Below are 26,905 nucleotides of genomic sequence, written 5' to 3' on the forward strand. Positions count from 1 at the left end.
AGAAGTAGACAATATTTATAAATCTAAATTATTTCGTAGTGGTCGATAGACCTGTGAAATATAATTCTATGAATAAATAAAACGTCATCGACACAAAAAGTCTGACAAATTTACTGACTCTCCGGCTCAATTCTACTAGATTTTTAGTACTCGGTCGGGCGACACGAAACAAAGATATTTGTGATTGCCGCCTTTGAATTATTAAACTATCGAATTTCAATAATTTGATTATTGCATTACTGTCAATCGGGGTTACCTAGGTGAGGGGTAACCTTCATGAACTCTGAACAGCAAATTTTTTTGGTCTGATTAACAAAAGTAAAGAAAAACAACACTTTTGTTTGCATTCTATCTACAGATCTACATTCAATTACAAATTACGGACCAGAAATTCTCCCGTTTGGATTTGATGAAAGTTACCCCTTGATTAACAGTTATCTGTTGTTGATTAGTGGGTTAATGCAATGCTTATTAGAGGGCTTCTGGCTTCATCGTGACATAACAGTTAAATTGGGTGGATAATTTGTAAAGTGATTGAAAAATACAATTGAAATGAAAAATGGCTTCAAGAAGCTCAAAATGGAGGGACAAAAACAGAACATTCTTGCAATATATTGAAATCCAAAATAGTAGTAATTTAGGGATTACAGATCACCTTCAAGTCTCAACAGATCTCCCTCAAGTCTCAGCAGATCTCCATAATCCTTCTGAAAATGTACCCTTACACATGGATATCTCAACTTCATCTGACTGTTCAAACAATTTGTCTGTGGGAGAGCTTAGTCCTTACGTTGAATCAACATCATCTTCTGATTCCTCTGACCCATCTGGCTCTTCCGATTCAAACAATGAAGTAGAAGTCAATACACGGAATCTATTACCTGACCTTGCGAAGTGGGCATTGACAAACAATCTATCTCACTCTGCACTGAATGGCTTGATGGAAGTTCTACGAGAAAATGTTGATCAAGAACTTCCTAAAGATGCGAGAACTGTTTTGAATACTCCCAGACAGGTATCATTTTGCAAGAAATGTGGAGGTGAATACATATATCTTGGTATCAAGGAAGGAATTTTAAGACAACCAAAAATAAAGTATTTTGTTGGAGAAAAAATTTCTCTAAAGATTAATATTGATGGATTGCCTCTTTTCAAAAGTGCGGGAACAGAAGTCTGGCCAATTTTGGGAATGGTTGAAAAACAATCCCCTTTTGTTATTGCTCTTTTTTGTGGGGAGGGTAAACCAAAATGTGTTGCTGACTTCATGAAAGATTTTTTGGAGGAATACTCTCATCTTGTACAAAATGGGATTCAAATTGATGAGCATATTGTTAAAGCCTTTGAAATTAAATGCTTCATTTGTGATGCTCCCGCCCGAGCTTATTTGAAATCTATTAAAGGTCATACTGGTTATAATGCTTGTGAACGATGCACCACAACGGGCGAAATGGATGGCAGTACAATGACTTACAAAGATTTGAATTCATCGTTAAGAACAGATGAAAAGTTTGCTGATTTCGACTACCCGGAGCATCAACATGAATTAAGTATTCTTTGCCAATATGGCATACCTTGTGTTAAGTTTTTTGTTTTGGATTCCATGCATCTGATCTTTCTTGGTGTCACCAAAAGGATGTTGTACCGTTTAAAAAGTGGACCAAGATTATGTAAACTGTCTCAAAGACAGATAGATACATTGTCAAATAGCTTATCTGTTCTTCGCAACACCCTTCCCTCTGAATTTGCTCGACAGCCAAGATCTTTGAAGTGGTTGAAGCGTTGGAAGGCTACTGAATTTAAGCAGTTTCTTCTTTACACTGGAATGTTTGTTTTGAAAGGAGTGGTGAACGCTGATGTTTATCGACACTTTTTGGCTTTAAGTGTCTCTGTCTCAGTGTTGATGTATTTTAAACCTGAGGAGGAAAACTATCTGAACCTGTTTAATTTTACTAAACAGCTTTTGAAATGGTTTGTTGAAAAATCATCAGATTTATATGGAGGAAGTTTTGTCTCGTACAATGTCCATTCCACAATACACTTACACGAAGATGTTGAGAATTTTAACTGTGGCTTGGCAGATCTTTCAGCTTTCCCATTTGAGAATTTTCTGCACCGAATCAAAAAGATGGTTAGGAAAAGCCATCAACCTCTGCCACAGATTGCCAAAAGAATCCAAGAGATGGAAAAAACTGGTGTTGACTTTGTAAGTAAAGTTATACACACAAAAGTGAGGTCTGTGTTAAAAGGTAACCGTGATGCATGGTTTCTTACCAGTAACAATAAAATATGTGAAGTTCTTGATGTAAAAGGCAAAGAAATATCAGCACGTCTGTATTCTTTCAAGAAAACAAGATCATACTTTGATGAGCCTGTTGATTCTAAAGATATTGGAATTTGTGTCTTGCTGGAAAACACTACCTTTAAAGAGTCAACAATCTATACAACAGACATTAAGAAAAAGTTTGTTGCCATTCCTACTAAGAATGGAATGCTTCTCATTCCCATGCTTCATAATTTAGAACTGTAAAATTCATCAAATGGATGCCTACTATATTCAGAATTTTGTTTCACCTATTTTGAAAGGAAATCTACCCTTCATCTCTTGTACTTTTTCAAGTTTGAATAAATATTTAATTTTGAGTTGGCTCATTTCAAAAAAGAACTGTCGTATTGGAAGAAAACTTGGTGGATTTGACAGATTTTAGCAAAATCCGCACCACCAAATTAAGTTCCCGTCAAAATTTAAGTTTTCTCATATTTTTTCAGCTTTTCACTATTTAGACCCTGGAGACTTTGAACCTTGAAACTCATTAAGCGCCAAAATTAATTTTGTTGCTGATCCGCCAAATTAAATTCCCTCTGAAAAAACTTTTTGGGCCATCCCAAGGTACTCTGGTAGTTTTGAGAAATTTTATTCTTTTTATTGTCGTTTTTATGACTGTATTTCAGTTATTTAATAAAAGATATGGCTTGGTGTAGAGCTGTGTGGCTAGAATCTATTGGCCGTGATCAGTTTCAGGAGTTTGAAATGACCATTCCAGCTAAATGGGTAATTGACAATGAAGTTTGGTACCCAAATGGAATGCAAGTGACCAATTCATTTAACAATTTTGCAGACCCACAACCAACTTGGTCACGGTTCCCTTTTGTTAAATTCAAACTGGAAAAAGGTAATTCTTTTCTAAGCTATTTATGGCTGCTTCGAAATGTCACAGAATGTCATAGTAATAGGGTTTCAGAAATAATTATGAAAGGAAACTTGATGATCTCCCTTTTGAAATAAAAAATAGCTCCTTAGATATCTTTTTCTTCTCTTTTCTCTAAAGGAGACAAAGAAACATGTGATGCTATTGCTGATTTGACATCTGCTAACGAAAGTGAAACAGAAACAACAAGATCACCCAAGTTTGTTTCAGGAAAGGCACGTAAATCTAAGAGTAAGTAAAACTTTTGATGAAAATGCTTTCTTAACCTTGGAGAGACTTTTTCACAACAGTGTGTCATTTTTTCTACTCGACATAAAATCCTGACCCTTTCTTGACCTTTTATTGTAAATTTACTGTTTAGTAGAAAAAACAGGCACATACCCGTCACCTTTTTAGTCAAATTATTGTTGGTGATGGCAAACCAACATTTTTTAAGTTCAACCCCAGGGTTACAATTTCAAATGTTTTGAGATTATGATTAATTTTAGAAGCCAGTATTCCAGATGTCTCAACCTCTGATATGCCAACATTTCATCAATCTTTCAAGTAAGTGAAATATTTTAGTTGTGTTTTGTTTTTTATAGTTTCCACATTTTGCTCCAACAGAACAATCACATCCGACATAATTAATTTTGCTCCATTTATAGGCGAACCTTGGAGGAGGTTTTCAATAACACTTTCTCTAAAGTGATTGATTTTTGAAAACCTACTCTCCTCTTCTTAGCAAAGTTGGCCCAAAATCACTTTATTCTTTTATGGCCTCTCCAATTCTATGTATATTTTACAACTCCTCTTGTTTATATTACTACAATCAGGCACTGAAGTTTGCATTTTCAGACTGTCTAATTGTTTTTCCTTTTTCTTGATCCTCAGAATAACAGCATCGGGCTCTTCAAGTGCAACAGCAACAGCTGGAACACCACCAGGCAGCACTCCTCAAAGCAGGATTGTTAATAGATCACCTTTTCTTCGAGAAACATTCAGCCCGAGGATTAACTCAACGCTTCCTGGAAGTTCACCCAACCAAAGTGCAACAGCAACAGTTGGAACACCACCAGGCAGAACACCACCAGGCAGCACTCATCAAAGCAGGATTGTTGATGGAGCACCTTTTCTTCGCGAAGCATTCAGCCCGAGGATTAACTCAACTCTTCCTGGAGGTTCACCCAACCGTTGTGGTAATATTTGTGGTACTCTCACTATTACCCTTGTTTTCTTACCACATCTCTCCCTCCCTGAGAGTACTAATCCATGTGAAAATTCATGGTGGAGAAATATGAATTTCCTTCAAACCTTTTTCTCTCATATTAAGCAGATATTCTCTGATTATCAATTTAGCTATTGAACGATTGCAGCGACCAACAAAAGAGGCAAATTCCTTAGTTAGGCAGCAATCTTTGTGTAAGTTTCGTCTTTTTTATTCAAAATATTTTTTTGCAACTTAAAACCCTGGGGGATCGGGAATAAATTTCTATACAACGGCTTTCAAAATTGGACCCTTACAGTGCAGCTTATAATCGTTTAAAACGTACCCTTACAGTGCATTCCATTCTTAGTGCAGCATGAAACAATGTCTTGAAAATTCTCGTCCTTAAAATCAGCCTTGGCTATATCAGTAAAATTGTCAAAAGTATAAAATTTTGGGGTTTTTAAAGTAAAAACGCATTAATTAGAACAATTTTTACGAAGCAGATAAATGGAACAGGGGGCACTATTAAAATCTCAGACATATATGAGTACTAAAAGGGTTTTTAGGAATGAAACTGATTCTTCTCTTGACTCTCTCGTTCTCATTTCGTTGGTAGGTAACACAAAAAGGCATTTTATTACTGACCCCTACACCATCCCTTCCCTGCTGTTGAGTCAAATAACTTGTTTGTTTCTACACTCTCTAACAAAAAAAAGGTCACACTTCAAATGTTATTCTGTTTTAGCTTCCCATGACAAGGACCATCCACATCCCTTGTCAGCTGAAATCATTGACATGCAGTTCCCAATGGGTGAAGCAAGTGAGTAACTTTACATGCCTTATAGTTTGGCCTTAAACTTGTTCTTTTAACTTTTATTTTTTGAGTAGGGACCATTCAAAACGCTCAGTAGGATAAGGGTCAACCTGAAAGTATCTAAAATATTCCTGTTGTGATTTAATCCTCTTTGATAATTTTATTTTCAGGATATCAAAAGCTCATGCTTGAGCGGATGCTTGAGATTTCAAAGTGTCAAGAGGAAATCAGAAGTAGGCTTGTCCTGTTGGAGAGTGGTACTGCTGCTGGTCCATCTCGAGCGGTGCCAGAGAAGGCAAAGTTATTACCCCGTCATCCTTTCACCAACGTAAATGACTTTGAAGAATGGGAAAAAGATCTAGACGATGGTCAAGCAAATCAATTAGTGAGTATTTCCTGGTACACTCCTTTATCTATTTATTGTACACTTGCGTGCGTGTATGATCGCAGAGACCATGGTTTTCAGTCTGAAAGAATAGCCCAGTTTTTGGCAATGAAAGTTTTAATATGTGCACAGTTTGTTAAATTATAATTGAACCACACTTTTTCTGCTAGACCAAAGAGTTTATCAAAATTGGAGGCAAAGACAAGATGGCATTAATGCGTAGTTGCATCGATAGGTAATTTTGCAAAATAGTTTTGAAAAGTTTTTAACAGAGAGACCGTTCAAAATTTGAACCAAAGTTTAATAAGCTATTCGTCCTTTGGTCGAAATCATTATTAAACTTTGGCAGAATAAATGAATCGAAATTGTTTCAGTGTGATGATCACAATTAAAGTCTTATGTTTGTAGATATGGAGACTGCAGCACAAATAGTAAAGATCTTATTTAGTTCTGTTCATGATTTTTCGACCAGACATTTTGAATAAAATCTCTGATTCATTGTATAAACTAAATAATAACACTATCTTTTTTAGTTTAATGGATCGAACAACCCAGTCAAAATTTAACTTGGCTGCTTCTGTTAAACGAAACATTCGAAAAAAGAAGCCGTTTGGCAACACAAAGACGTTCAAATGTCTGATTGGTAAGTTCCATGCTTCATCAATATAGTACGCACGCAGCGAACGGGGAACGTCATCTAACGTAACGTCGTTTCTAAAGATAATTTGTAAGGTTTTTAAGGGAATGAGAATAGTGACTACTAATGACTTATTTTTTTGTTACAGATGCAGGGCAAAAGTTATTCAGGAAGGTCAATTCCAAAGGCGTTGCGAAAGGCCCAACGCAGCAAGATCTGCGAACTTGCATTGGAAACGTCTTCAAGCATGCGAAGCCAGGAGAAGAGGAGAAGATCGACGACGATGAACCGGCGAACGACGAACGTGAACGTGAACGTGAACCGGTGAACGAAGAGACTTCCCCAAGTCTGTCGGGAAGCGGATCTGAAAGTGACGTTGAATCTGGGAAGAGGAAAAGGCAGCGTGTCATCAGTTCAAGCAGTGACGATGATGATCTTGATCGTTATTAAAGTCTATTTCACATTAGCTGTCAGTAAATTTTGAAATGCTAATAACTTTTGATATACTTTGAGCTAGATAGCGATATCCTTTGACTAAATGAATATTTTTCAAAAGTTTTTTCACAGTAATGATGTTCTAAGATTCGAAAATCACCTTTGTAAAAATGGTGATTATATCACAATTCTACCAGCAGTTGATATTTTTTCTTTTCCATTTTTCATCTTCATTTTCACAAATTTTTCGAAATTTATTTTGTTGATAATATCCCACTCACGATTATCTTTTCAATGCGCGTAAAATCGCTATCTAGCTCGAAGTATATCAAAAGTTATGAGCATTTCAAAATTTACTGACAGCTAATATGAAATATACTTTAGGAACAAATTAGGGATTATAACAGACTAATATTTACTTCTAAAGTGGGTGATCTCTAATTCAACGTATTCTCTCTAGTATTCGATAATCATAAGCTCTCGTATTCGACGCTCTATTGTTTGATATTATTCGATAAAAATCTCATTCCCTTGAAAGTCCCTCTTCTGTGTCTAATTAAAGTAACGGGGATTTTTCCAAGCGCTTTTTGTGCATTTAGATTTTCTTTTCGAACACTAGAAGGTCGCTCAATAACTAAGATTGGAGTCTCAATCTATAAGTCTGCATAATGAATAACAAAGTAAACGTTTGCATGAAATATCAGTTTTTTGGAAAAAATAACAATAAGCAGTTGAAAAATTGCAAAATGGAGCTCTCCACTTCCACCAACCTACGGAAGAGAAAGACAGGATAAAGACAAAGGGACCCAGAGAGGACTAATTACCCTTTCATTGTAACATCGTCTATCTAAGACCTCTAAGAGGAAAAAGCATTCGGCCACTCTTTGTTGTTTGTAGGTCTGACAGTAGAAAACATTTAATATGTTCATACTATATTATGGTTCAAAATTAGAAATTTGATTATAATATTTGTAATTAAAAGTTAACTTAATAAACTTTTTACATTCAAACTTATTCAAAGAAAATAAAACTGTTGAAAGAAAAACAATCTTGTTGGAAATATCGTCTAGTCCTTTTATGGTAAGGTATTAAATTTACGCCTAAAATTCTTGGTCAGAATTTGGTCATTTTATAGTAAATCGTGACGGTTATGCGACGGTCATGATGGACCGTCATGTGACGCTTCACTTTCGACGAAACTCTGACCGTAAAGCGACGTTAAGAATTGACCGTCATGCGACGTTCATCCGACGTCCAAATGCTTACTGGGATTTAAGCGATTTTAAGGCTTTTTTAAGCAAAAAACGTAAAAACGCGACCTTATAAGCGAGTGAGCTACTTCCAAAGGCTCTAATTAGCATGTTTTCATGCTGCTAAAGCGATTTAGAGGGTTTAGAACCGGCTGGGAACAGTAGTTTTGCCAGAAAACCGGTTTTTAGGCCTACAGAGCCGCCCGGGCTTACGCTGTAAGCTTACAGCGCTTTACTGGAGCCTTAGTTAAGCTTATTCTGAGCTCCATACGGGGCTGAGCTGGTTCCCAATGGTCCTAAACCTCGTGGGACACTCCCTTGCAATGGATTAGACCCATTGAAGTCCAGCGAAGGGGGCAGAACCGACGAATTTTCACTAAAATAGCTTCAAAACGCTTAAAAAGCTCTATTTAAGCGATTTTAAGGCTTTTTTAAGCAAAAAACGTAAAAACGCGACCTTATAAGCGAGTGAGCTACTTCCAAAGGCTCTAATTAGCATGTTTTCATGCTGCTAAAGCGATTTAGAGGGTTTAGAACCGGCTGGGAACAGTAGTTTTGCCAGAAAACCGGTTTTTAGGCCTACAGAGCCGCCGGGCTTACGCTGTAAGCTTACAGCGCTTTACTGGAGCCTTAGTTAAGCTTATTCTGAGCTCCATACGGGGCTGAGCTGGTTCCCAATGGTCCTAAACCTCGTGGGACACTCCCTTGCAATGGATTAGACCCATTGAAGTCCAGCGAAGGGGGCAGAACCGACGAATTTTCACTAAAATAGCTTCAAAACGCTTAAAAAGCTCTATTTAAGCGATTTTAAGGCTTTTTTAAGCAAAAAAACGTAAAAACGCGACCTTATAAGCGAGTGAGCTACTTCCAAAGGCTCTAATTAGCATGTTTTCATGCTGCTAAAGCGATTTAGAGGGTTTAGAACCGGCTGGGAACAGTAGTTTTGCCAGAAAACCGGTTTTTAGGCCTACAGAGCCGCCCGGGCTTACGCTGTAAGCTTACAGCGCTTTACTGGAGCCTTAGTTAAGCTTATTCTGAGCTCCATACGGGGCTGAGCTGGTTCCCAATGGTCCTAAACCTCGTGGGACACTCCCTTGCAATGGAACATTATTGACGCCGTCGGTGCGTGCGGTCGTGCTCTGAGAAACTGTTTTTTTTTTAAACTTTCGATCTCTCTTGACGAAAGTGTTTCTATAACAAAAAGATAAACATTACTATTTCCTTTGGCTAGAAATAGTAAACACAAAAACAAGTGGAAAGGTTTTTAGGACTTCTTGGCCCCTTGGGTCAAGAAACCCTAATCGACTCTTTGAGAAGCCAATCTTGGGTGATTGTCTGCTTGGTATTCATGTCCAAGGCCTCCTGTTCTGTTAGTGATCTGAATTCAACTATAAAGAATTCAGTGTGTTGTAATTTATAACAAACTATACCTATTTGAAAGTTAAAGCGGTACAATAACTTTTCGTAAAAGATTACACGAAACAACCTTTTTATAAATAACTTCTTGAGTAGGCAAAGATTTGTTCTCAAACTTTGTACACTCTTTTCTTACATAATAACAAAGTTATAGTATAATTTATAGCCAGTAACTCTTTGTAGTTACTGATTTAAAATTTTTGACACACGATTTTGAAACCGTTAACCTCAAATCGTATAAAATTGCTTCTGGCAAGATATACATATATATTATAATTACTAGTACACAAAACCATAAAAATACTTTTATTTCTACTACATTTAATTGTTTCCCACATACTTTTCTGCTTTTTTGCAACGTTTTAGTTGTTTTTCATAAAAAAAATTAGCCTAAAAGTGTCTGACACTTTACAGAAAAATTGTTGAAAGTCGGTCTAGAACCCGGTTTGGCGCTACCAGTGAAGTCATATCATCAGATTTCGTTATTTTTGTGCATTGTTTTGGACCAGACTTCTGTCTTGGTCACTCAAGTTTACTTCTGGATTACTTTCTCCTAAACTTATCTACATTACCTTTTCTATTACCTACTTCTTCTTACTATGTCTAACAAAAAGAGGACCTACATCACCTCTCGAAGATGTAAGTCAGAGCATTGAAGATCTAAGAACTGACTTCATTACGCAGAAAAAACAAAAAGTCCACTTTGGTATTTCTAGAATCAAAAAACCTCGTTCAAACTCACAATCATCTTCCACCTCTTCCTCTTCTAAAAACACCAAAGAAAAACCTGCTGACTCTTCTGAAGAAAATGTTGTTCTGGAATCTGGCTTTGAAACGAATAGATCTAAACCCAATCCACTTATTCTTCAAGAACCACCAAAGAAGAAAAAGATCAAAGTCATTCTCCATGAACACAATTTTGAAAAACCTTATAATCTAGTGGAATTAAACTCCCACGTCAAAAATTTTTCTTTCCTTTCTGCTAATGAAGCACACACAAAAACCACTACTCTTATTTGTGAAATAGACATTAGTGAAATAGAATTCCTTTTGGACAAAGACAATTGGAGTGAAAAAATTAAATCAATTTCTATCGACAAAAAATCAAATCTTCTGGATAGTTATTGCATAAATAAACTAGCAAAAGAACCAGAATCTGGTCCACCTGTCAGCCTCCAACTTGTTTTTGACCACTTGGAATACTATGTAACCAAAGTATACAATCTCAGAAGAGAAGGAAATCTTGTTGTTTTTGAAGTTTTAAAAGGTGATATAGAAGACGACTTTCCACTTACCATAAAGGCTAACAATTCTGTTAGTAAGCACTTTGTCAGGAAATATGATCCTATCGAAAACTACATTATCCAATGTAAAAAATGCTTAAAATTTGGTCATGTTCAATCCATTTGTAAAACTAAAAATCCTTTATGTAGTTGGTGTGGTAAAGAAAACTGTAGAAGGAAGTGTTCTCAGAAATGTTGTGTGAACTGTGAAAAAAACCATTCGTCTTTTTATAGAGGATGTAAGGTCATAATATTGATAACGTTTTTCAAGATTTAAAGTTCCGGCGAGAAAGTCTTTTATCTCTAATTTCATCGAATATTTCAAGAGGGTTGGCAACTTACAGGCTATATTCTGAGCCTTAGACGATTTTTGAACTGAATGCTAAGATCCTAAGTCCTAAGTCTTAAGTCTCATGTTAAAAACTCAGAGTTAAAACTACCCTTACTTTAGAGCACTTACAAATCGCTTGTGTTCAAAAATTCCGGTGTATTTCCAATATTAGACCTTGATGTAGTGTTATAAAAGTTAGTTGAAAAGCTACTGTCACACGTAGTGACAGACAAAAGTCTTCCAGATATCTGCAATCAATAATTCTGTTAAGAAGTAAAAAATTCATACAGCCAACTTGAAAAGACATATGCACAAGTTGCAAACTTTAGTCAAGAATCTGTCACCCTACAAACCAGTGTAAAAACCTGTACGGAAGGAATGGACTCAATACAATCACAAGTCACTGAAATTTCTACTCTGCTAGGAACAATCTCTGATAACACCAAAACCCTTTTTACAAACGTCAATATTTTAGAGAAAACCGTTAGCAAAATCAGTAACAGCCTCTCTTCTATTACATCCAGAATCGACAATTTAGAAAAACAAAATAAAATCATTTGCCATACTCTATCTGAAGTCAAAGACAACTATGTAACCAAAGAACATCTCTCTTCTGAACTTTCTTCAGAAATTCTTTCAGTATATGAAAAATCGGTTGACATCGAAACTCTATCTTTAATTCTTTTTGAAGCTTGCTATGCTATTGAGCAACAGAAAATGACTACACACATTGACATTTGCTTTCATCTTCAATCCATCATGAAGAGACACCATAACAAATTTGATAAAGAAAACTTCCTGAATTCCCTAGATGAACTCAGAAATACCTCTTTAATTCTTGAAGAACCACCGATGTCCCTATCTCCAAAATGATGAGCTTAAAAATAATCCAATTAAACCTTAACGGATTTAAATCGAAAAAACAAGATCTACAAACTCTCTTAGCTGAAGAAAAACCTGACATAGTTTGTTTGAACGAAACAAAGCTAATTAACAAAGAGACCATCAAAATCAAACACTATACAGCTATCATGAACAATAGAAAGAATAGAAGAACTTTAAAATCTTATGGAGGAGGGACAGCCATCCTAATTAGAGAGGATATTGCACATGATGAGATAAGGAAATATCAAATAGGGAAATACGAAATGCTTTTAATTAAAATTTTTCCTGACTCGCTAAATATGTCAAAATCTTTTCATCTCTGTTGCTGCTATTTTCCACCTACTTTTACAGCAGATACTGAAGTTTTAAAACTTCTCTTTCTTCCAAATACAATCATAGTCGGAGACCTAAATTCTAAACACCATACCTGGGGCAGTATAAAAGACAATCATAGAGGTACTACTTTTAGGAAATTGTATGATGATAACAACTTTGAAACATATGTGATGCCACCAAACTTTAAAACCAAAAAAGGTGAATTTAAAGAAGTTATACAACAAGTTATAACATCTCCTATTAGATTCTTTCAAATTGAGCACATTACTTCGCTTAAATCCATTGGTTCTGACCATCTACCTGTCTCTTTTTCTTTCTTTGATCCTACAGCACCTAAAAAATCAAAGTTTGTTAAACTTTACCATAAACTTAACCTTGAGACTGCTGCTAGGATCATAAATCAATTTTCTTGTGACAAAACTTTTGGAACAAAGAATGTCGAAGAAAAAACGAACAAACTGATCTCCATCCTTCAAGACATAGATAAACATGTACCAACTAAGTTGATACCAAGTAAAAACCAGGGTATGTCTATTGAAACCAGAAAATTGATAAAAGAAAGAAGAAGTATAATCAATCTGTTAAGAAAAAATAAAAATAACATCTTTTTGAGAAGCAGAAAAACAGAATTAAACAGACAGATCAAACAACATATAAGAGATAGCGATGATGCAAGATTCGAGCTCATGAAGAAAAGAATTAATGTTAGAGAAACAACCAAAAAGACCTGGAAATATATTAAAACAATTCTAGATGGTGAAAAATGCAACACACAGCATAAAGATAAAGTTTTTGTCAAAGAAGATGGCTCTAAGGTGAAAGATAAACAAGACATAGCTAATTCCTTTAAAGAAAGACAAGAAAAAATTTTCCAACCAAATATTTCCTCTGACAGAAGGCATAAGTATATTGTCGACCACTGGTTTGAGAACACTCTTTTTCATAGAAGAGAACGTTTTTCTATCTATCACATGTTTGATCCTCTCTTGACTAGATTTGAAGTCGAAGAAAAAATAACACATCAAGAGGTTGACAATGTTCTAAAGTCCCTCAAAGTCCACAAAGCACCTGGCCATGATGCCATACAAAATAAACTTCTTTCCACACTCTCTCCTCTCCTTATATCACCACTTACTTCTCTTTTTAATGACTGGTTGAATAATTCCATCTTCCCAGATTCATTAAAAACTGCAAAAATCTCGATGATCCCCAAAGTAGTGAACACAAACAAGATCTCAGAACATAGGCCAATTAGCCTTCTTCCTACTATTGGTAAGATCTTCGAGAAAATCCTTGCAGATAGAATATACAATTGGGCTGAAAATAACAACATTTTAAACAAGGAGCAGTCTGGCTTTAGAGCTAAAAGAAGTACAGTAGATAATCTTTTCCTTTTACTCAACGACTATCAAGAGGCAAAAATCAAGGGTGAAAGAATGCATGCAGTCTTTGTGGATTTTGAGAAGGCTTTTGACAAAGTCAACCACTCTCTTCTTCTTTTTAAACTAAACTCTTTAGGTATCCCAAAATACCTCCTAAACATCCTTCATAGTTACCTTAAAGACAGGAAGGCTTATATTAAATACTCTCACTTTAAATCAAACATTTTTTCTTTGAAAGCAGGAGTACCTCAGGGCTCCTGTCTTTCACCTATCCTTTTTTCTCTCTTTGTCTGTGACATTCCCAAACCATCTAGTGATACAACAAAGATGACCCAGTTTGCAGACGATCTGGCTGCCTGGGAAAGGTATAAGAGAGTATATGACTCAAATTTAGACGAGTATATTGAACTTTTGTTTGAATGGTTTAGTAAATGGGGGCTAGTAGTCAATATGGATAAAACCAAACATGTGAATTTCGGTAGGAGTAAAATGTCAATTTGGGTTAGAAATGTGAGACTCAAAAAAGATAATAAGATCAAATTCCTAGGTCTCCAACTCGACAAGCAACTAAATCTGGTTTCCTATATAACAAGCAAGATTAATAAATCATACCATCTTTTAAATTTTCTTCAAACACTAAAAAATCAGTATCACATGTCCAAAAATAAATTATTAATGTTATACAAAAGCCTTTTGAGATCAAGGTTAGAATATTCGCATATTTGTCTACTTTCTATTTCCAATGCTCAGATGTACAATATGGAAAAAATACAAAATAGGGCACTAAGAATTATCTTAGGGAAACCTAGATGGACTAGGATAACTGAATTATATAGAGAAGCAAGAGTTACTTCTTTGGAAGATAGGATAAAACGACTTTCAAAAAATTGGCTACTTGCTAGCAATGGTATACAACATCACCCACTCAATAATTATAACTTTTTAAATAGGCCGAATGCAGAAAAAAAGACACTTTATGAAAAACTTGTCTCATTTTATTAAATTTTTAGTTTGATTATTAACAATTTTCTTTTCTACTCATATTTATAATACACATATACATATCACTCAAAAAATAATTCCTTTTTAGTTTAATTTTCATTCACACAAATAAAATATTTATACCTTCGTACCTTTACAATCAGAATACAGACAGGTCCTACTAGGATTCCATTATGTCAGCTTTGCTTCGAATAAAAAACCTTTCTCCTTATTACAATACTTTAATTAAAATAAACAGTTATCAGTAATAACAACGATCCATTTTTAGAATTTTTAAAGATTTTTAAACAGTTGGGACAGAGCCTGTCAGGTTCATATCCCACTACACACGCACCGAACTCACATATTACGTTTTAGTAATACAAACCATATTCTTTTTAACCCCTATGTTATCTTTTTATAATAGCCAATAATCTCTATTTTAAATTATTTATTTTTATATCCAAGCTCTCTTCACGACCTTCCGAAATCCGCTTTTATTATAAAACATTCAATTGTTATATACCTCTTTAATACTTTTGCATATAATCTTTTTTATACATGCTTAGCACCTTGTGCTTTACTAATTCTTCTTTTTTTTAGGCATATACTCTTCTTTTTAGGCATAAATCCCTTAACCCTCAGTAAGCTGAATGCAGGAACTAAGATGTTTAAACAAAATCCACAATGGGCAAAGGTAGTCTAAATAGATTACGACGCCCCTCAAAACAACATCACACATCGATCGATTGAGCTTTTCAAAAAATAAAACCTTATCGTGCTTTAATTATTACTCTCATTCTCAAAAATAAAACTTGAGAATGAAGGAAAGTTGTAGAATTAATTAAATTGAGATTCGATTGAAAGAGGTATGTATGTATAGAAATGGAATGCTTTGTTTGCTTCAGTTTTCACAGACTTTCCTGCCTTCGAAATTCTGTTATCGAAGGCAGCCTTTATTTATCTAAAATTTATTCTTATCAAATGGTGATTCAATTTTGGATATCAAAAACTACCAAGGATGACCAGTAAGTTTTTATTTAATTTGGAGATGAAAAATGGCAAAAAAGAATGAGTAGCTAGAAACAACTGCCGGCCATTTGTGCGAAAAAGGGATTTTTTTTTCGAAGTTCTTCATCCAGACTATTTTCCAGACTATTTTCCAGTAATATTTGAAAATTTTAGGCTGTTAGTTTGAAAATCAAACCCAGCTCGATGTTTAATTTACTTTTGTTGATCAATGTAAAATATGTTTTGGATTTTTAAATGCTTTGAACTCTTTATAAAACTAAAAACTAAATACTCATGCCAAAATTTCCTATGCCCTTTACGTCAAAATCTAGATTTTAGAAAAGTTTTTATTATGCCATCTCTTCTTGTTCGAAAACCACCACATTCTTCAAAAGGAGACCCCATAACATTATACATATTTGGAAATCCCTTTGATTATACTTTTCGAATGTTTTGACCTCCAAATTTTTTGCTATTGTTAAATGCGGGTTTTCCCTGACATGTAAACAAACATTAGGGGAATTCAAGGAAAAATGTCTCTGTTTTTCAAAGTGAAAAATCACCACATCGCATACCTGAAATTTTGTATTTGTTATACATTTTTGGAAAGGTCTAAGATTGGATTTCAAAGAAAGATTGACCTTAGCAAGATAAAGAAATGCCCACGACTTTCTACGAACCCTGAAACACAGGAGGGTTTAAGAATTTTGTTCGAAAAAGCACTGAAGTTCAACGGCTGACAAAATGAGAAATCCTTGGAGTAAAGAGCTCAAAAAAAAAGTAAATGATAGACGAAGTATTTTACTTTTTAAAAATATATACTTCTTTCATCAAAGAAGTATGAATAAACCAGCTGCGCTGGAAGCTCCGGCTTAAGTGATTAAAAGATACAAAGGATGAGTTTCTTGAGATAAAATGCGTAGATACTAAAAACTAGATACTAAGAATGGTACAGTGTGAGCTGTCAGATCGAATCTGATGTGTGGCTGGACGTTACCAATCTCCATAATTTATTATGGAGACACAGCCGTTCTATTGCAACAATTTTTTAATATAAAGCACGCAAAGTAGTGTTTAAAACACCTTGAGGAATATGAACTTTTCCCTGATTGAATATAATCATGATAGATTTAAAATTTGAAAGGACACGGTTAAGTCGTTTTTCATTCATTCCCTTACTCGTTTGTACCCGTTTCCAGTGATTTCCCATCTGTTTCGGAGTTTGGTATCTAAGGATAAAATGAGCTAGCTGCGCTGAATATCACTCACAACTAATCCGAGAGAGAAGAGTAATTAGTAGAGTCATGGGAATCAAAGGGATAAATATTACAGAATGGTTGACAATTTTTTTGAAACAAGTAAAATATTAAATTTAACAATGGAGAATTTTAAAAACATTTTTTAACTCTTTAAAAATATAGATTTATTTACATGAAAAGTTACAGTTCAATTATTTTGTCTATATAAAAAGGGTTCGTTTAATCATTCAGCTGGTAACAAATTAAAGTCTTTTTAATCGTACAAGTCCATCCAAGCAATGTAATACAAACAATACAAACCACACCAAACCAAACCAAACCAAGGGATTTATTTAAGTTGATTTACATTGGTAGAGAAAAAAACACATGATTTTCCAATAAGCTAAGGGCAAACCAATCCAGACAACAGACAAGCTAATTTAACGATGTAGTATTTTTTGATCACTTTAAATCAAGTAGAATTTTCTTGAAAACGTTAACATCAGCAACCTTTCCAATAATCAAATTTTCAATGAAATCTTTAAATGTGAGCAAACTGACGGTAATGTTTTATCCACAGTAAAAGCAACAGTATAACGGTGAACTACCATCTGTGATTCGAGATCTAATGCATAATAGAAAAATAATAGAATTCATTATGGATAATAGAATTCATTATGGAGCTAGAAGCACACTATAAACGGTTGGCAATGATTTCAAATGCCAATACAGATCAATTTCAAAACAAATCAAAGTTCACGGTATACAGTAGAGCTCTATAAAAGTATATTTATAATATCTATCAAATGAACTGGGCAAATAAGCTTGAAAATAACTGAAAATTAAAGTACCTGATTTTCAATTGAAGAACATCAATGTTGTTTAATCATTTTGCAATTAGTGAATATATACATACATTCATGGCTTGGTACTGATCGAGGAGAAATTTGGTCGTAATCCTGTAAAAGGAAAATTATTTTATGCAATTACATAGACAGGCTAGCTTACACGTTTTTTATTAGAACATACCCTTAAGTGTTCTGGAAAGAAATTAAGAACAAGCTTAAGAACATTTTTTAAGCTGGAAATTTGCAAGAAAATAAGTCCATCTAGCCGAAATATTTGGTGTTCTAATAAAAAAATATGTACTCATCTTTATTTGTGCTAAACTAGTTATAACAGGTTATAACACCTGAATAGCTCTGTAAAAGAGACTCATCAATATTGAAAAAAAATCAACATGAAGCCTGATACGATTGAGCGAGGAAAGAATAGAATATATTGTTGTTGCTGTTCAAAAGACTTGCGATGCACTAACCTGTTTTGTGTGTTATTTTTCTGTATATACTTTGATTTAGTATTTTTGGACCAATTCAACGTATGCATGATACCAATGATGATTCAAATTAACTGGCTGTTTCTTTAGATGGTTAGCAATGGATCCACATTAACAATCATTTCACGAACATAAATCCCATCACAATGACACCAATAACAATACTTAACCACAAATAATTAACGATTTTGACAAAGACAAATTCCATTACAATACTTATAAATCAATCCAATACAAGTCCAGCATTTTAATATTTTTGTTCATGTTATTTTAAATGTTTTGTATCTTAAAATAGTTGTTAAATGAATTGATTTTGTAAATTTAATAAACAGAAAATAACAGAAGTATAAAATTTACAAAAATAAATACAATTTTAAATCTTATCTACAAATGCTATTAAAAAATTTGTAAAAATAAATAAATGCTTAAAATTACATAAAAATTTCAAATCCAAAAATATAAAAAATGCTATTTTAAATCTTATCTACAAAATGCTATAAAAAAATCAAAATAATAAATGGCATAAAATTATATATAAAATTTCAAATCCAAAATAAAAAAAGAAGCTATTTATTATATAAATATCATAAAAAGTGACTTTAAAAGAGAAAAATACTGAGGAGTTAATTTTTTCCTATTGCTTCGAAATATTCAAAATAATCTTTGATGCAAAAAACTCTTTGTTTCTTCCAAATTGCCTTTGTATGTAAATTTTCAGTGTTAAAAATATATTTTGAAGTTCATGAAAACCTAGTTTTTAATTGTTTGCTACAAATCAACCTGCCCTTGTTGTATATTTTAATCAACTAAAAATTTACATACACAGACAAGGTGAGAGAGGTATAAAAAGAAGATGCAAAATGTAATAGAAAAAAAGAGCTGCAATGCCTAATCGAGTCAAAAAGAATATTGCATCCCCCTCACACCCCAATTGCCTATCCCATTGAATTTAAGCCGACGGCTAGAAGTGAATCTTTAATCTTGTATGAAAAGCATGCGGGCCGCATAACTTTGGTACGATTGAACTTGCTTCAATTCCTACCACACAGATTCACTTCTAGCCTTTGGCTTAAACTCATTGGCCTACCCCCATCCCCTCCCTCCCCAGATAAGCAGGCTAAGTAAGCTATATGGTTATGCATGTTTGAATATTTAGGAATTGTTCAATAGAGTGAAGCAAACTCCATCATGGTCTGAAAAATATATATCTTTAACAAAGCATTGTACTTCTTTTTTATCTAAGTAAGTCTTTTTCAAATACACATGATCAAGAAGACCACCTGCCAAATGAGTAGGTTCATTCACTATCAGTTTGTATGACGAGAGCACATCAGCAAGGTCTTCATTTGCAGCATCCAAAGCATCAATATTGAAATCTCCAAGGATAATCTGTACTTCATCATATAAAAGTGTTCTCAGTTCTTCAAGAAAAGTATTTCTTGAAAAGTTAGGTGGCTTGTACAAGAGTAGAAGTGTAATAGGTTGCTCACTAAATGTCTCTTTTTTAAACATTATCTGTGTATAACCAGCTGCTTTTTGGCATTCTAAAATTTCTATTGAAGAATTTGCACAACATGCAGTGTTTTGAAATCTATTGACTGAATTATTATTGTAATCAATTTTGAAATTTTGCAACGATTCATCAATGTCATTTGTTTCACTTGAAGGTGACAGTTGAGTTTCAGTAAGGCATATCAAGTCACTGCTGATCAAAGTATCTGAATGAACCATGTCAATGACATGTTTTTTGAAAGATCTGACATTTAAAAGTGAAATGTGCAAATGTTTACTGGAAGTCAAAGCAGGTGAAAAAGTTTCAACTTTTTGCAAAGAACTTTCTCTCCTTAATCGTTCATATTCAATGCCTGCTTCACTGTTAACACGGATATGCTTTCTATTGTATTCACCAATCAGAAATAACCCATTTATATTTGTCACTCTGGATAAATTTACATACATTTGGCCTTCATTGAAAGCTTTTTGAGCAAATAATTCAAAGCTTACTACTGCAGATTGTAGTGTTAATCCTTGGACTTTATGACTTGTACAGGCATAAGACAAGACTAGAGGAAATTGTGTTCTTCTGACCATTAAAGGTTTTTCTTTACTTCTTTTATTCTTATTTTTCCTTGTGTTGAAGGTACATTCTGCTCTTTCAATCAAAGTCCAACTGTTTTCTCTACATACTTGATCTAAATTTGATCCTTTTTTACCTGCTTTTGTATCATCAAGTTTAACATAGATACCTGATATCTTATTAACTGAATTAAATTTAAAACCCATAACTGTTCCAACTTGACCATTAACCAGTCTATCTGTTATGTCAATATTTTTGGAAATTAAAATGCGTGCACCAACTTTCAATTCAAGCACACGCGCTAGACCACCTGTTTCTCTTGCTTTAGCACTTTCGATAAACTTCATATCTGAACTTGTCAAATGTTTTGGCACCTCATCTTGTGCGGTAATCAAATGCATTTCAGTTGATAGTTCATTAAGTTTCTTCAAATTGTAAGCATCAACCGGTTTGTTTTCTGCAAAAATATGAGTCACGTCTGCCGGGTAATTTGGGCTGTCCTTAGAAATGAATCTTGATTTCAAAAGCTCTTCTTTTTCATCATCTAGTTCACCTACACGGATTTGATTCAAAAGGTCAACAAAATGTATATCATTTCTTTGCCTCATAACTTCAGTTAATTCAGCCATTTGGAAACTTCTCCACAGTTCAAACCCGTATAATTCATCCATAAGAGAAGGTCTATCATGGGATTCACGTTTCTTATTTTCATTGCCATTATTGGGATCTTTTTTGAGAATAGGAACTTTGTAAATGGGATCCTTAAAAATAGGTTGAAGTTGATATAAATCGCCGCATAATAAAACTGACTTTCCAGCAAATGGCTTTTTCACATTAAATATATCCCGCAACCTTTGATCAATTTTTCTGAACAAACGATTAGGCACCATAGAAATTTCATCAATCATAATTACTTCAACACATGCAAGCTTTTTTTGCAAATTTGCTTTAGATGAACCACTCAATGAAAAGAACTCTGTTGTAGGAATGATCAATCCTGTATGAATAGTAGTTCCATTCACATTAATTGCTGCTACACCAGTTGGAGCAAGCACTAGAATCCTTTCTTTAGTTGGTTCTCCTCCTCTGTACATTAGAAGTTTAGACAAAGAATGATAAATGGTTGTGAGCAAATGGCTTTTTCCTACACCTCCACCGCCGGTTAAGAAAATACGAAATGGCTCAATATTTCTTGGTACTTTCGAAGAAAGGTTCTTTACAAAATCTCTTCCCCATTTGTGAACAATGTCAAATACTTCTCTTTGTTGATGATTTAAAGATCTTATGCGCACATTGATTTCGTTGTCTGGGAGCAAAATTGATTCCATTGGAATAGCCGCTCTAAGGCCAGAAGTGTCATTGTTACTTTCATCCTCTGACTCATCTTCATTGTTTTGATTTCTACTTTGAAGCTCTGCATTTGTATCGTCATTTTCCTGTTGCTCATAATCATTCATATTGAGTATCAAGTCAGTTCTGTATCGTTCTAAGGCATCATCTACCAAACCGGCATATGGTTGGATCAAAGCTCTATTCCTCTCGATAGTTTCAATAATACCAGGTTCTAGCAGCTTTGCAGTGTAAGTCTTTTCTACTTCTGACAACAATTCATTTTCATCGTGGAATGGCAAATATAACATCAGGAGATGGTGTGCATAATCTTCTGGGTTCTTGTTTCTATTAGGTTCATAAAGGCGAAGGACTAGTGGAACTTTGCGACATTTAAGTTTACCTTTCATTGATCTTAATTTAATATTCTTCGGATAATTATTTGACGGATGATTAGATTCTACCAAATTATCTTCAAGCTGATTAGGTTGACAATCATTTTCACTGCATTCCTCATAGACAACAGTATAAAACCTTAAAAACTCTGCATAGCACATTTCAGCAACGGGTTTGTAAATTCCACTTGTATCTTTTGGTCTATCACAATATCTATCCAGCATATTCTTTTTGAAGATTGAAGTGCTATCTTCGGGTAATTGGCTGATTTCATCTTCACTGAGACACATTCTGAACCTTTTTTCTGGGACATTGGTATTTGCAAAGGTTACACCAGGGTAAAGTTTCCGAAGCCATAATTCTGGCATAGTAAGATAGACAGCTTCTTGCACAGATACTTCTCGCTTTGAAACATATGCGTGCGCAACAGATTTCATTTGCTCATACTTATCACCACCGTTTTCAAAGGCGTCTTGAACAGCTTGAGTCATGGCATGTGACACTTCATCTTCACTTTTAGAAAGATATGCACACATATAAGTTGCAGCTTTGTAATAATTAAACACTGGCTGAATATCTAGATTTGCCTGCCATGCTTTGAGTCCTTCAGTAAAGTAGTTGTTCACAAAACATGCATTTGTATTGCGCTTTAAGTAAATGTGAAAGTCTTCATCTTCAGACACTGAGAGAGCATATTCATATTCACTTTTTGGAATATCTAATTGAGCCAGTACTTCATCTATGCTAGGAACTGGATTGTAATTTTCTTCATCCGGGTTGAAAAAGTTTCTTTTGTCTGGATTAAGGTTGCTGTTAATATAATCTCTTACTTTAGATAAGACTTCTTTACGCAATGCAAGTATGGTTTCCTTTTCCTCGTGCGGCAATTCTAGTGGCAACGGCTCAGATACTATTGTTTTCTCAGAAAAGTATTTACCAAAATAAAATCTGCAAGGAGTATTTTTATATTTGCGACATGTTTTTGAATGGCGATGTAATTGATAAGTTTTTACAAGGTTAAATAAATCAGGATCTTCTTCTTGAGATGGTAAGTCAACTTTGATTATCTTATCAAGAAACTCTATGTATTCTACCTTTGTTTCTTTAGTTAGTACTGGTGCATTTAAGATCCAAAGAAATGAATGAATGTGAGGACTACCACGAACTTGGAATTCGACACGGATAGCGTAAAAAGTGGTTTTACCAAGAGGGCCATCTAATATGATTGTTTTAAAAAATACTTCAACTCTGTATTGAAAATGTCTAGCCACAAGTAGGATTGCTATTTAACAATTCACATCTTTCATGATAGGAAAGATTGTCTATGAATTCATCAGTAACATTTTGACCCTTAAGTTTGTAAATAATAGAGATCAGCTCGTTCCATCTAAGATCAGCGCAACTCAGGGTATTAAAAAAAGTTGGTGGACCTAGTTGTTTAACCATGGCTAAAACTTCTTGTTGAAATTTTTTCCAATAAGCTGGTGTTCCTTTGATAGTACTCATGAAAGCAAAAGCCTTATCATTTGCAATAAATTGCTTCACTGTTTCTTTGAAATTTTGACTAAACATGCCCGCACTTAAATTAGAAGCAGAAACCTTTTTCATTGCTATATTAATTTGATTTGATAGTCTAAGTTGCTGAAGGACAGAACAGGCATAAAAAATGTAGTCTGGGTCAGATGCAAAGTTTTGCTTTTCATTCAAAAGCCTTTGATTAAAATACTTGGACGGACTAAGTTTAACATCACGCTCAACTTTGTAACCAAATTTGCCTTTCGGAAATAAATGAGGATGAGCAAGCATCTCACAATTTTCATCGTACAGAATTGAAATATGTGTTTCCCCTTCACCAGGTGCCAATGTTAAAATCTCATTATCAACTTCTGCATCGGTCGGGCATAAGAGTTGTTTCATTTGCGCTTGAACGGTGAGCATCAAGTGGGTTGATAGCAGTTTCAAGATCATCTGAGGCTAAATCATCAGTTTGTTCTCCAACAAGCTCATCGGCATCTTCACCAGAGACACTTTTATCAGATTCCTCATCTACATCAAAATTTGTTTCCTCCATAACATTTGTAGCATTTTCTACCATTGACTCGTCATTAATGTTATTAATATCAATTCGTATATCCCAATAGAGAGGATTGTTTTCTTTCAAATAACTGAGTAAACGTTGAATGAAATCAGGCCTGATTGGTTCAAAAACAACATGTCCTCTATATTCTAATTTTCTTTTCAGTTTGACAATGAGCAAACCGTTATCACTTGTACTTCTTGGTAATGTATTAGCAACATTTTCAACATTGATCGGCACATTACAAATAGACCCTTTAAGTTTTGGGAACTGGCCTTTAGGCATTATTGCAATCTTTTTGAATAAAATTCTGCGCGAAATGAGAATCTTTTCAAGTCTACGAAGAGTATGAAATTCTTCTGGTAATTCATCAAGTGAAAGCTTGTTTTTGACAGATTGGCAAGGCAAGTCTCCTTTCTTAAGCTTGTTATGGCATGTCTTGCAAATATACAACTGACCATCAAAAGAAACAACTTCAGAATAATAATTTTCTTTTGGCATGTCATATTTATCAGCAGAATATTTGATAACAGTTTGTCGATAGAGACATCTATTGCAACAAACACATACGTAAAATGGACCTTCATTAACAAGTTTTAAAAATTTTGACACTAAATTGTCTTTGTGTACTTTCTTGTTTTTTTTATAATAAACTTTATCTTGTTCATTAACTTTTTCTTTGTTTTGGGAACGATAATTTTTGTCTCTTTCGTGAATTTTTTCTTTGTTTTGGGAGCGATAATTTTTGTTGTTTTTGTTAATTTTTTCTTTGTTTTGAGAACGATAGATCTTATTATTTTCAATAACGACTTCTTGGTTTTTCTGATAATATGTTTTATTTGTTTCTTTACGTGTTTTTTGACGTTTAGTAGAATGATTTTCATCACCACTATTGTTTTTCCTTTTGCGGGTACAATTTCTCAAAAATGCGGAAAAGTCTTGCTGCAGTATATTTTTCAGCTCTTCTCTCAAACTACAAATTTGAACAAATTGTATTTCAAAGTGAGCACTCTCATTTCCCATTTCTACTAAATAAAAACATTGGATATATTTTTCAAGTTCAAAAATATTATCAAACTTTAATAGACATGACTTTCCATTTGATGGTTCAAGCAGGCCGCGTTCGTTTCGACTGTGAGAGTCAAAGATAAAATAGCCTCGAGTTCGACTCATAATTGCTATGGTGAAATTCTTAATAATCATTAATGCATTGAAATCTAGATTTTCAGAGGAACTAAAAGGGTTACGGAGTAGTGGATAACCATCAATAAGTTTAGCTTCACCATTCGTAAAATTCAAAAAATTGATGTCAGTTACAATGCTGTTTGTTTCGATGAATCGCGGCATTTCATCAACAGAAAGATAACAATTAGTGTTTAATTGTTTGTACAACTTATCTCCTTCAATTAAGATTTTGTCAAGGTCTGTTGTCTTCCAATTAGAAACATGTCGAAAATTTGACCAAAATAGAGCATACAGACAATTTACGCTGCATTGTGTCCCAGCCGTATTACCAAATAAGTCCTCATTTGCTTGGTTAAATGAACCTAAAACAGCCTTTGAAACTTGATAAGCTGGCATACTTGAAATATTGTGGATCTTTTCAAGAGTTTGAAGCTTTAAGAATGGTAGATTGTCTTTTTGAACAAAGTTGAATAGGTTTAATAAGTTTAATAGGTTTAAATTTATTAGCAAGAGGATGCAAGGAGCTCGCATGCAACCTCCCAGGGTGTAGCTGCTTGTCTGATATATAATACAGACAAGCTTATGCTATCTTTTATTGATAACCAACAAGTGAGGTTAATTAACCAGTGTATACTTGCTGCTATCGTTTCGTTTTTGGAATGAATAATATTCAAGGAACTAAAACAGATTTAGAAGGCTCTTTACTGTCTTACCCAATAGTTTGGAAGAAGTACAAGCGAACTGCAACACCAACAAGCCAACAGCCAACAGTCAACACGAAACACTATTCAGTACTGGCCAACTATTAGGTAGCTAATTCAAACTCAATGTTTTTCCACTCAGTTTTTCGGTAAAAGTGGCGCAGAGTGGCGTGTTATTAGGGAGATAAAATGTGGCTGATGCAATATTTTAGCGGAACGCGCGCAGCGAACACAATCCCGATACTTCGAGCGGGAAAATCGGAAAATCGGAATTTGTAAACAAAAAATAAAAGTCTTAACCATTGTCGGAAGAGAGAATTAAAGGCTCCTAGGCCGGAGCAAAAATGAATAAACAAGCGTTGTTACTTAGGAATATCATGACACCCCTGTTTCACAGACCCGGTGGGACCCCTACCCACTGGAAATTCAGGCCCAAAAAATCTTCCCTGGTGAACTAAAGCATAGCAACTGAAAAAAGGCTCATATCCGTAAAAACGTAAAAAATCTTTAAATCCCCACTAAGCTTTGATCGACTTAAATGTCTCACCCCCAAAGAACAATAGAAAAAAAAGAAAAAAAATCCGTTTTGGATAACCCCGTTGAATTTTATGTATCTTTATTTTTAACCACAAATTATGTCACATTATTACGGCGTTTCTCATTTCGTTGAATTTTTTTGTTAACCCACGAATTTTTTTTTTGGACCCACGAATTTTTTTTGTGAACCCACGAATTTTTTTTTTGGACCCACGAATTTTTTTCATGGACCCAGGAATTTTTTTCATGGACCCACAAATTTTTTTCATGGACCCGCAAAATTTTTTTTGTGAACCCACGAATTTTTTTTTTGGACCCACAAATTTTTTTCATGGACCCACGAATTTTTTTTTCGGACCCACGAATTTTTTTCATGGACCCACGAATTTTTTTTTCGGACCCACGAATTTTTTTCCGACCCATGAAGGCACGCAACCCACGCAATTTATCACACTCCGCGAATGCATGCAATTTGTGTCCATTAGGGG

General features: G+C 34.4%; 2 protein-coding genes across 3 annotated transcripts; one reads left to right on the forward strand and one right to left on the reverse strand.

Moving 5' to 3' along the window:
- The first annotated feature begins 2,963 nt into the window (after window positions 1–2,963).
- On the forward strand, window positions 2,964–6,861 carry LOC136813902 (uncharacterized). 2 transcript variants are annotated; one of them, XM_067070400.1, is made up of 10 exons: window positions 2,964–3,170; window positions 3,327–3,437; window positions 3,695–3,752; window positions 4,080–4,396; window positions 4,545–4,607; window positions 5,141–5,215; window positions 5,380–5,594; window positions 5,765–5,829; window positions 6,128–6,237; window positions 6,380–6,861. In XM_067070400.1, exons 1-10 carry the CDS (start codon window positions 2,966–2,968, stop codon window positions 6,679–6,681), a joined length of 1,521 nt encoding a protein of 506 aa, XP_066926501.1. In that variant the 5' UTR covers window positions 2,964–2,965; the 3' UTR covers window positions 6,682–6,861. The 2 variants fall into 2 exon arrangements, with proteins under 2 accessions (XP_066926501.1, XP_066926502.1); XM_067070401.1 differs by having other exon boundaries at window positions 4,080–4,384.
- Window positions 6,862–19,267: 12,406 nt separating this feature from the next.
- Window positions 19,268–24,279, reverse strand: LOC136813962 (uncharacterized). Its single transcript, XM_067070476.1, has 2 exons — window positions 23,802–24,279; window positions 19,268–23,133 (listed from the first exon to the last, which is right to left on the reverse strand). The coding sequence occupies exons 1-2, from the start codon at window positions 24,277–24,279 to the stop codon at window positions 19,268–19,270; spliced, it is 4,344 nt and encodes a 1,447-aa protein (XP_066926577.1).
- Window positions 24,280–26,905: the final 2,626 nt, after the last annotated feature.

Source organism: Clytia hemisphaerica, unplaced genomic scaffold (assembly GCF_902728285.1).
Source record: "Clytia hemisphaerica strain Z4C2 unplaced genomic scaffold, Clytia hemisphaerica genome assembly, whole genome shotgun sequence".
Taxonomy (NCBI): Eukaryota; Metazoa; Cnidaria; class Hydrozoa; order Leptothecata; family Clytiidae; genus Clytia; species Clytia hemisphaerica.

Coding starts and splice junctions, on each gene's coding strand:
- LOC136813902 (XM_067070400.1), top strand. CDS start 2,966: ATGGCTTGGTGTAGAGCTGTGTGGCTAGAATCTATTGGCCGTGATCAG. Junction 3,171..3,326: donor TAAATTCAAACTGGAAAAAG/GTAATTCTTTTC, acceptor TTTTCTCTAAAG/GAGACAAAGAAACATGTGAT. Junction 5,216..5,379: donor GTTCCCAATGGGTGAAGCAA/GTGAGTAACTTT, acceptor TTTTATTTTCAG/GATATCAAAAGCTCATGCTT.
- LOC136813962 (XM_067070476.1), bottom strand. CDS start 24,279: ATGCCTAAAGGCCAGTTCCCAAAACTTAAAGGGTCTATTTGTAATGTG. Junction 23,134..23,801: donor TATGCCCGACCGATGCAGAA/GTTGATAATGAG, acceptor CAATCATATTAG/ATGGCCCTCTTGGTAAAACC.